General features: G+C 59.6%; 1 protein-coding gene and 2 non-coding genes across 4 annotated transcripts; all 3 read left to right on the top strand.

The window, feature by feature from the left end:
• Positions 1 to 421: 421 nt before the first annotated feature.
• On the top strand, positions 422 to 9,514 carry NOP53 (NOP53 ribosome biogenesis factor). Of its 2 annotated transcripts, XM_021681208.2 has the most exons (13): positions 422 to 653; positions 1,129 to 1,193; positions 2,901 to 3,009; positions 3,647 to 3,846; positions 4,238 to 4,308; positions 5,441 to 5,536; positions 6,849 to 6,953; positions 7,031 to 7,234; positions 7,481 to 7,656; positions 7,852 to 7,918; positions 8,551 to 8,627; positions 8,731 to 8,787; positions 9,082 to 9,514. In XM_021681208.2, exons 1-13 carry the CDS (start codon positions 430 to 432, stop codon positions 9,086 to 9,088), a joined length of 1,458 nt encoding a protein of 485 aa, XP_021536883.2. In that variant the 5' UTR covers positions 422 to 429; the 3' UTR covers positions 9,089 to 9,514. The 2 variants fall into 2 exon arrangements, with proteins under 2 accessions (XP_021536883.2, XP_021536884.2); XM_021681209.2 differs by lacking the exon at positions 9,082 to 9,514 and having other exon boundaries at positions 423 to 653; positions 8,731 to 8,791.
• LOC123323311 lies at positions 2,137 to 2,259 on the top strand. Its single transcript, XR_006539325.1, has one exon. It is a non-coding gene; the product is annotated as a small nucleolar RNA SNORA54 (small nucleolar RNA).
• Positions 7,961 to 8,069, top strand: LOC123323315. The gene has a single exon (XR_006539328.1). It is a non-coding gene; the product is annotated as a small nucleolar RNA SNORD23 (small nucleolar RNA).
• Positions 9,515 to 9,778: the final 264 nt, after the last annotated feature.

Here is a 9,778-nt window from a genome sequence, read left to right as displayed (position 1 = left end):
TCGGAAATCTCTTGGATTTCCAAGATTCTAGGATCGGAACACTGAGAAGCCAAACATTCTGAGACTGGAGCGTGTCTTCTGCCCAATCTCCCACCGACGGTTCTGATTTTCTTTTTTAAGACAGCTGGACTAAAAATAATAATCAGTAAGTTACAGATTAAAAACATACGCAGATTTTAAAAATATTCCTGAGCCGCAGTAAAACTGTCTGCTTAGGGCTAAAGCCGCGAACCCGCGACTCGCGGCCGACGGGACTTGGCATAAGAGGGAGGAGACATTTACCCTTTATCCCCGCCCCTTGGCGGTTCCAGACACTTTACCAAGATGGCGGTAACCGGAAGTAAGTCACTGGAGGGGGCGGGAGATCTGCGCGCGCAGGCCACAAACCGGCTTTCGGGGCGCCGGCGATCCGAGGCTTCCTTTGCCAAGATGGCGCCGGGAGGCAGTGACGGCGGCAGCACGCACTGCTCGAAAAGCGAGGCCGATTCCGGCTTCCTGGGACTGCGGCCCACTTCGGTGGACCCGGCGCTGAGGCGGCGGCGGCGAGGCCCAAGAAATAAGAAACGAGGCTGGCGGCGGCTCGCAGAGGAGCCGCTGGGGCTGGAAGTTGACCAGTTCCTGGAGGACGTGCGGCTGCAGGAGCGCACGAGCGGGTGCGTGGGGCGGGACTTCCGGGAGCCGGGCCTCGTTCGGAGTGGCGGGGTGCGAGGCCGCGCGTGCTTGGGGGGACTTCCCGGGGGGGCTGCGCGTGTGTGTTCCGGCCACCGCTGGACTCTGGGGTGAGGTTTGGGGTTTTGGTTGGGTCAGCAGATACAGAACTCCCAGTGTTAAATTAGAATTTAGGGAAGTAAGTAATAATTGTAGCGTAAGTGTGCCCGTGCACCCGCCTTAGCGTAGCGCTGAGGATTAAATATTACGATATTTTAAGCATTATGATCTGTTAAGTACTAAGTTCTGTGATTTGAAGGGAGAAGCTTTAGCGTGGAGGGATCCCATGGCGGACAGAAGGCGCTTGAATGAGCATAGTACTAGAGGAAAGCCTGGCCCCTGAGAGGTTAAACCTCCCTCCCCAGCAGCTTGCACCCTCCCCAACGTCTCTGGCTGACCTTCTGCATTCCTGTCTCCCAGTGGCTTGGTATCAGAGGCCCCAGATGAGAAACTCTTCTTCGTGGATACCGGCTCCAAGAAAAAAGGTGAGGAAGAGCTTTCGGTGGTGCCTGCTTGGTCCTTATTTAGTCCATCTCAGTTTCCGAGAGAGCCTTTATTATTGACATGGCTTGGATGGCAGGCATAGGCTAGAAAAGGTCTTTACTATAAATAAGAGGGCTTGGAATGAAAGACTAACAAGTCAGATTTTCTTTTTGAGGTTTCCGAGCTCTCAGTCTTCAATTTGGCAATTCCCAAGTCTCCATCTGGCACAGAGAAGCCAGCAGGGGTCTTGCCTCTGAGTAGATTAGATGTAAATTAGCAGGTCTCTGCTTAACTTGCAGAAAAGCTGTAAGGGACGAGACCTGTTTTAGTAAGATGTGCTTGAATAAGAGTAAGAGGATCTGCTTTAACGAGTAGGTAATAGGTAAGTAGGTAAGAAGCTCGTCTTAATCTGCTTGCTTTTATTTGCCAAAAAGCCGGGGTGGCGGCGGGGGTGGGGGGGCTGCTGAAACAGAGTACAGGAGAGGGGAGTTAGGGATGGCTTGAGCGAATGATAGGCTTTCCATCAGTAGGTAGAAAAACAGACCAAAAATAGACCATCGCTTTAATGAGGGGATAGAAAACAAGCTAAGGGTCTGCTTTAATGAGCAAATGGCAAGGGGCTTTAACAGCAGGATGCCCTTAGGGAGCATGTGTGGGTTCAGTCCAGGGGTCTGGAACGTGAGAGGGCCTGTTTCAGTGAGCCGGAAAGGGACCTGCTTTGAGGTGCAGGAGACTTTGAGCAAGCGAGTGAGAGATGATTATTAAAGAGGTCACCTTTCACAGGAGTGAGCTGATCGGGCGTGGAACAGCAAGGGGAAGGCAGGACCCGCCCTAGTGAACAGGTAGGGTAGTCACGAAGGCCTGCTTTGGCCAGTATGAAGTCTGTTTGGGAACAGAGGAGAGGCAGTTTATAGATTCTGCTTTTGGCTTAAAAAGGAAAGATACAGGCACTCTTCGTGGCCTTTTGGTCTGGCTGTGGCTTACGGGCTCCGTTCTGGTGGGACAGCAGCCCCAGTGGCACGTGACTGACCGACTCGTGGCTCCTAGTTTCAGGTCCTGGGGACACAGAGAAGAAAAGAAAAAGATAATAGGGATTGTGGACTTTCCCAGGTGATCACGGTGCCTCATGCTGTCGTAGTCCTTACCTTTCCAGACAACCCCGTGAGTTAGGCATGAAGGTTTTCATTTTGGAAGCACAGAGGAGTAAAGTCTTCTATGATGTAGCCTAGGAAACGAAAGGACGTGGGTTCTGTCCTAGTGTGTTTGGTCGTGGAGTTTGCTTTTTGCTATCAGGTGAAAGAAGGTGGAAAACCGTTGTGCGAGAATCAGCCATTTTGGGTCCTGAGTCCAGCTCCCTGGGCCTCAGTGTCACTTGGTCGCCTTCTTTCTCGTTAGCATTCCTGGTTTTCCTGCCTTGTCCGGGAGTCCTTAGAGGGCAGGGCTGTGGGTCTGACCCTGTCTTTGTTCCCAGCACAGGGCTGCCTCCAGGTGGCCCAGGAAATGGGTGTGTTGGGGGGCTGCGCAGAGCTTGGACACCTTGGGCACCTCTTTTCCCAGGTGGAAACCTGGGGCCAGCCTGGGGCCTCCGTGTCTGCACCAGGATGCGGGTCTGATGGCTGCCGTGGAGCTGAAATGCAGGGGGTGGGGAGTTGGTCTTGGGAAGCAAGGAGGCCCGAGCCCTTGATTGCGCTCCTTTCTTCCAACCCCAGAGCTAAACAAGAAGAGGACCAAAAGCCAGAAAAGGTCACTTCTTCTCAAGAAACCCCTTCGTGTTGACCTCATCCTAGAGAACACATCCAAGGTCCCTGCCCCCAAAGAGTGAGTGTCCCCCCACCCCCAGACCCGTCTTCCCTGCTGGGCTCTGGCATCGTGCCCTTCTGTGCAGCGGTGCCACTCACTTCTGGCCCTAAGGGAGTTCCTAGGGAGGGAGGGGGGGTCAGGTGAGCATCACTTGGAGGAGAGGGATGGGGTCAGATTGGGGCTTTGGGGGGTAGATCGGAGGAAGTGAGGTGGGGGCCGGGGTGTTGTGGCTGAGGCAGGCAAGTGCGGGGCCTCAGCCCACCCGGGAGCTCTGGGGATGGAGAGGAGGGATGGCCGGGAGCCATCAGGAGGCCCATCAGGCTGGCTGAGTGACAGCTCTGAAGGAGGAGAGGTTGGATGGGTGATGGGGTGGACAGAGGGCGGCTCCTGAGATGGGGATATGGGAGAAACGGTTGTGGGGGCGAAACTGAGGTCGGTTTTGAAGTGATATGGGAGGTTCCTGGGAGAGCCACAGGGCGAGGGCTGCCGAGGCCACCGTGTTGTTGGCTCTCGGGTCAGGAGATGGGCTCTGAAGCTGGGTAGGAGAGGCAGGAGGAGCTGCCGAGTAGTGGGGGTGCAGAGCCTGACTGGGAGGAGCTGGGCCCTTTCTCAGGCCTCTGCTTCACTCCACCTGTGCTGCTTCTCCTCCACCCAGCGTCCTCGCCCACCAGGTCCCCAATGCCAGGAAACTCAAACGGAAGGAGCAGCTATGGGAGAAGCTGGCCAAGCAGGGCGAGCTGCCCCGGGAGGTGCGCAGGGCACAGGCCCGGCTCCTCAACCCTCCCGCGACCAAAGCCAAGCCTGGGCCCCAAGACACCGTTAAGCAGCCTTTTTATGATCTGTGGGCCAAAGACAGTGAGTGCCCCTGTTGTTACTTGTGGGTGGGGACAAGGCTGCCATGCACGGTTGTGCAGGTTGTGCACTGCACAAGAGCACAATGTCTAAGGGAGGTACTCTGCAGGTGTTGATTCGATGACCCTCACCAGAGTTCAACGTCTTGGAGGGGCTCCCCTTTCCCGAGTGCATTTTCCTGAGGGCCGCCCCCTGCCCCTTAGCCTTGGCTCCCTTCTGCTTTCTGGACCTGTCCATATGCTCTTTTGCCTGGTATTCAAAACCCGTTGGGGTCTGAGAGTCAGTCCTTCCCTTACCCATGTTTCGGTGCTGTCTTTATGCGGGGGAGGGATGGGAGGGAGCCCTTCAGGCCACACTGGCAAGCCCCAGCAGCCACCCTTCACTGCCTCCACAGACCCTCTGGAGCGACCCCTGGCTGGCCAGGACACCTTTTTCCTGGAGCAGACCAAGAAGAAAGGGGTGAAGGTGAGACTGTGGCAGCAGTCCCCTTGGTGATGGGTCGGAGGAGGGCTGGGGTGGTGGGAGCTACACTGGGGCCCTGGAGCCTCGGTCTCAGCCTGTGGCCAAGACCACACGTGCAGGAGCTGGGCCTCGAGCTGGTGCCTCCAGAGGAGAGAGCCGGGTGGTGGCAGTGAGCGGGAGGTGCTTCAGGGGGCAAGCAAAGCTTCACTGGGAAGAGGCCTGGACCTGGACGGGAGGGAAGGGCCTCCAGGCAGGGAACTCGAGGGCTCAGGGGCAGGGCTGAGTAGGAGGCCCGGAGGACGCTGGCCTGGTGGGAGGGAGCGCCACTCAGGTTGTGGAGTGTTCCTTTGAGTGGTTTTGCATAGGAGAGTGATGGGGTCCAGGTGGCAGTTCTGCAGAGGCGGGATCGTGGGGGTGGGGGGGACCCAAGATGGCACCCTTGGGCAGAAGCACTGGGACTGGCGGGCAGTCGGGGGTGGGGAGCAGGTGGGGGCAGGGGGCTTCCAGGGTTACCCCCAGGCTTCTGCTGGGGACTGAGGGCCTTTGCTGAGGCAGAGGCCAGTTGGGAAGCCGCCACCACCCCATCCCCCCTGCCCCTGCCTCAGTCTTGTTGAGGTGCAGGTCCTGATTGGATTCAGATTCATTCCTTGTGGACCTGGGTTTCTGCATTTGTCACCAGCTCCCGGCAGGGCCCAGGACCATACTAAGAGTCTTTGCCAGCTCTCTATCCGCTGTCACCTGCTCTGAATGACAGAGAACACCCCCACCTTCTCCCAAGCCTGCTGCAGGTGTCAGGGTGACAGACTGGGGACTAAAATCCAGGTGCCCTCTACCCCTGTTTTTGCCAGTGTTGCCCACCACAGGGTCACGGGGACTTTTCTCAGGAAAGGCAGGCAGGACCTCTCCCTGCAGGGAGCTTGCTTCTCCTGGGGATGTGGCTCCCGTGGGTAGCACAGCAGCTGGGTAGCAGGTGTCCATTGTTCTAGACGCCAGACCCACAGGCACCTCCCAGTTTGAAGGCCGTGGGCCCTGCCGAGGCCTCTGCCGCCTACCAAGCCTGGAATCCCAGCACCCAAGCTTGTGAGGTCTCGAGTCGTGGGGCTGCCAGGCTTCATGCTGCCTTGTCCTCCTCCAGCGGCCACCACATCTGCACACCAAGCCCTCCCAGGTCCCTGCCGTGGAGGTGACACCGGCCGGAGCCTCCTACAACCCATCCTTTGAGGACCACCAGGTACGTGGTCTCTCCTCAGTTGGGGCCTGGCTGCTTCGTTGGATTGGCCTCACCGGGTACCTCCTCTGTATCCACCCACTGCTGGGGAGTCAGCAGCAACTGAGGCAGCCCCCCGCTTGCCCTCCTGGGGCTCATGGTCCAGCGGGGGAGACAGACCTGTTCCCAGACAGTGATGACCCAGAGGCCTGGGATGAAGAAACCCAGAGGAGTTGCCAAACCCAGCCTTGGGGGTCAGGGAGGGCTTCCTGGAGGAAGGCAATATCAGAGTTTAGACCAGAGATGTGAGGAGGAGCTTGCTGTGGGAAGAGGGGAATGGGTGTTTCAGGCGTGTGCAAGGAACAGCATGTACGAAGGCCCGGGGGTGTATGAGACCACGCCATCTTTCGGGGAGTCCACGGGACTTAGATGCAAAAGGCTTCAAAGAAATATTAGCAGTCTGAGCGGCTAAGATTTATCTCAGGCCTAGGCTAGGTCAGCAGTGGGACACCTGGCTGTGAGAGTCACTGTGTATTTTGGCGATGGATGTCATGAACAGAGGAGACAGACCCTTTGCCCCCAGGGAGCACAGGTCCCCAGAGAGAGATTGAGATCGTTGAGGAGACGCAGGACGCTCGAGCGAGTGCCGTTCAGCCTCATTCGTGATAAGAGGGCCTCTTAGCCGACCAGGAGCGGAGCGAGCAGTTTTCCGCTCCGATAAAAGGTGTCTGCAGAAACAGACCCCGTGACCCTGAACGGGAGCAGGATGAAGCTGGTCACAAGCAGAGGAGACCACGAACCGTAGTCCGTTCCCCCGTGGACTGACGTGGCTGCTGGGGGACAACGTGGAAAGATCAGTCCGTGTCTTTTGTTCTTCACAGAACTGTATTACAGAGATAGGATTCCCATGCCTGAGGGTTCGCCCACTTACTGCACACAATTTACTGGTTTTTAGCGTATCCGCAGAGTTGTGTGGCCCTCACCAGTACGTTAGAATGTTTTCATCTCCCCAGAAAGAAACGTGGCGCCCATCGGCCATCACCACCACCCCCCCATGCCCCATCTTCCCTAGGCAGCCCCCACTGTCTTTCCTGTCTTTACAGATTTACTTGTTCTGTGTTTCGCGTGAACAAAACCGTACTGCGTGCAGAGATCAGGGATCAGGCGGTCCTCTAAGAGAAAGGACAGAGCAGACAGGAGGCTTGGGAGTAGAGAGCGCCCCCTGGCTGTGCGGGGTGGAGAGGGGCCTTGGGTGCAGGGGTGGGGCCAGGTCTGAAAGTCCCAGGAGAGGCCTGGGGGGCCTGGGGCCTCACCCCCGACCCCCTTCCCCACCTAGACCCTGCTGCTGGCAGCCCACGAGGTCGAGCTGCAGCGGCAGAAGGACGCGGAGAAGCTGGAGCGGCAGCTGGCCCTGCCCCCCTCGGAGCAGCCTGCCACCCAGGTAAGCTCACACCTGCCCACCCCTCCCTGCCCGGCCGCCCGCACGGCCCCCGACTCACCGCTTCCCTCCTGCCCCAGGAGTCTGCCTTCCAGGAGCTGTGCCAGGGGCTGCTGGAGGAGTCGGACGGGGAGGGGGAGCCGGGCGAGGGCCCGGACAAGGGCCCCGAGGCTGGAGGGGAGCAGGCCGCAGGCGGGGAGGCGTCCCCTGCACCCATACGCCTGGCCGCCGTGGAGAAGAAGACAGAGCAGCAGCGGCGGCGGGAGAAGGCCGCCCAGAAGATGGTGAGCACCGCGGGCTCCAGCCTGCCCCTGCTGCGCTGGCAGGATGCAGCCGGGAGCGTTCTAGACTGAGTCTCTGTGCCCTGGTCGTTAATATTTGGGGAGTGGGATTTGCAGGCCACCCGTGGGTAAGGACACTGGTTTCAGGAAACGGCTGTGAAGAAGTCGGGGGAGGGGGCGCTGGAGGGGCCTCAGTGGAGGGGGGACGGCGCTCTGCCCGGCCCCTGACTCCGCCCGGCCCTGCTGCAGCGGGTGCAGCAGGCCGAGGTGCGGGCCGCGCGGCTCCGGCACCAGGAGCTCTTCAGGCTACGCGGGATCAAGGCCCAGGTGGCGCAGCGGCTGGCGGAGCTGGCGCGGCGGCGGGAGCAGCGGCGGGCACGGCGGCTGGCGGAGGCGGACAGGCCCCGGAGGCTGGGGCGGCTCAAGTGAGACCCGGCAGGGGGCTCCTGGGGGGTGGGGGGGGCCAGGTGTCCTGGTTCTCTGCCTGGTCTCCTCCTGGAAGATCATCTCTTCCCCACAGAGCCCCATGTTCTGGAAGGCCTGCTGCCCCCGGGTGGGGCCTTTGAACTCTGCCCTGGGCAAGGCCGAGCCCCCGAACACCCCACGCCCGTGTTCTCTAGGTACCAGGCCCCCGACATCGACGTGCAGCTCAGCTCGGAGCTATCTGACTCACTCAGGACCCTAAAGGTACTTGCCCATCTGGGGTGTTGTGCTTTGGGGAGACCCCCGTGCCCAGTGATGATACCCATCCTTGCTCCCCGTGCCCCCAGGGGCTGTGGGCGACATCATGGCTGCCCCAGGTTGGGCCGGTTGGGCTGATGCCTGGGGGCTGAGGGCACGGGGTCCTTGGGGGTGAGGGGCTTGCTGGTATGATGATTTGAGCCTGTGACCTGCAGACGCTTTCCTCCCAGCCACGTCCTGAAGCTGGTGTCCTGGCCCTGCGGTGCTGGACAGGTCTCCCTACAGCTCAGCATGGGCCCTGTCCCACCCCCACTCAGAACCTGCCATGGCTCCCAGTGGCCCCGGGCTCCTTGCCGCGGCCGTGGGCCCTGTGCCTGCCTTGGGGCTCCAACCAACTCTACTTCATTAGTGGGCCAGCCGTGCGCCCTGTGGTCTGACCCCCGGCCTTTGGTGCCCCTCTTGCCCTGCATGCTCTCCGCTTCTTCAGCAGCCTCCATCCTATAGATTCTGCAAACCTAGCCCACGCGGCCCGGGGTCCACACACATCACCCCACCAGATCAGGGCCAGGCTGGGCCCCGTGGAGACGTCAGAGCCCCCCCACACACACAACTGAGGCCTCCCTCTCTGTGTCCCACAGCCTGAAGGCAACATTCTCCGCGACCGTTTCCAGAGCTTCCAGAAGAGAAACATGATCGAGCCTCGGGAGAGAGCCAAGTGAGGGTCCCCGGGGCTGCATGGGGAGTGAGGGCTCCGGGAAGCTTCGTGCCTTGTGCTTGGTGGGCTTGCTGGCCCCTGACCGCTCCCTTTCCTCCTACAGGTTCAAGCGCAAGTACAAAGTGAAGCTGGTGGAGAAGCGGGCGTTCCGCGAGATCCAGTGAGTGGCACTCCCCTTCCCTGCCAGGCCGACTGGGCTCCTGGCTGTGACAGAACCCCTCCAAGCTGCTTGAGAAGAAGGAGCCCTTGTCCCTCCCTCCTTCCCGGTGGGATCCCCTGGCCACACCCGGGAGGGGCAGCCTGCTGGATGCCCTTGAACCCAGAGTCGGGGTGGGGGAGGGTCCCCAAAGGGAAATGGAAGAGCCCGAGCCAGAGTTGGGGGATGTCGAGGGGTTGAGGCCGTGGGGCCCTTCCTCCCCTCACGCACCCTCAGTCCCCTCTCCTCTGCCCCCAGGTTGTAGCTGCCGCGGGTTGCCGGAGCCCCCACCCCACAATAAAACACCGCTGACTGACACCCTGGGCTCCCGTGTGACTTGTGTCCCTTCTGGGGGCATCTTCCCTCTCTCTGTGTGTCCCTCTCTAGCACCAGAACATTCGTCTCCACTAAAGCCTGGTGTGGCAAGATCTTAGGGAAAGTAGGCAGAGGAGATGGGGCTTGCAGACTGGTGGGGGGCTGGGGGGAGGAGGAGTGGAGATCCCAGCTGGGTGTCTGACGGGACACAGCCCACATCTTTCTGCCTGGGTGACTGAGAGGCAGGTCTTGGCTACAGCCCTGTCACAGGGGTGTTGCTGACGTTGGCCGAGCACCTACTGTACTTTTACGCAGGTGGATTCCCTCCCAAGAGGGGGCCATAAAGGTGAGGGGCCTGAAGTGCATCAGAAGGAACTAATCCCTCCTCCCCGTACCAGTTTTTTTTTTTTTTTAAAGATTTTATTTATTTATTTGACAGAGAGATAGTGAGAGCAGTAACACAAGCAGGGGGAATGGGAGAGGGAGAAGCAGGCTTCTTGCCGAGCAGGGAGCCCGATGCGGGACTCGATCCCAGGACCCTGGGATCATGACCTGAGCCGAAGGCAGACGCTTAACGACTGAGCCACCCAGGCGCCCCTCCCCATACCAGTTTAAGAAGGATTTATTAAAGACCTTTTTT

Source organism: Neomonachus schauinslandi, chromosome 16 (assembly GCF_002201575.2).
Source record: "Neomonachus schauinslandi chromosome 16, ASM220157v2, whole genome shotgun sequence".
NCBI classification, from domain to species: Eukaryota; Metazoa; Chordata; class Mammalia; order Carnivora; family Phocidae; genus Neomonachus; species Neomonachus schauinslandi.
This window is presented reverse-complemented; position numbering and strand designations above follow the sequence as displayed.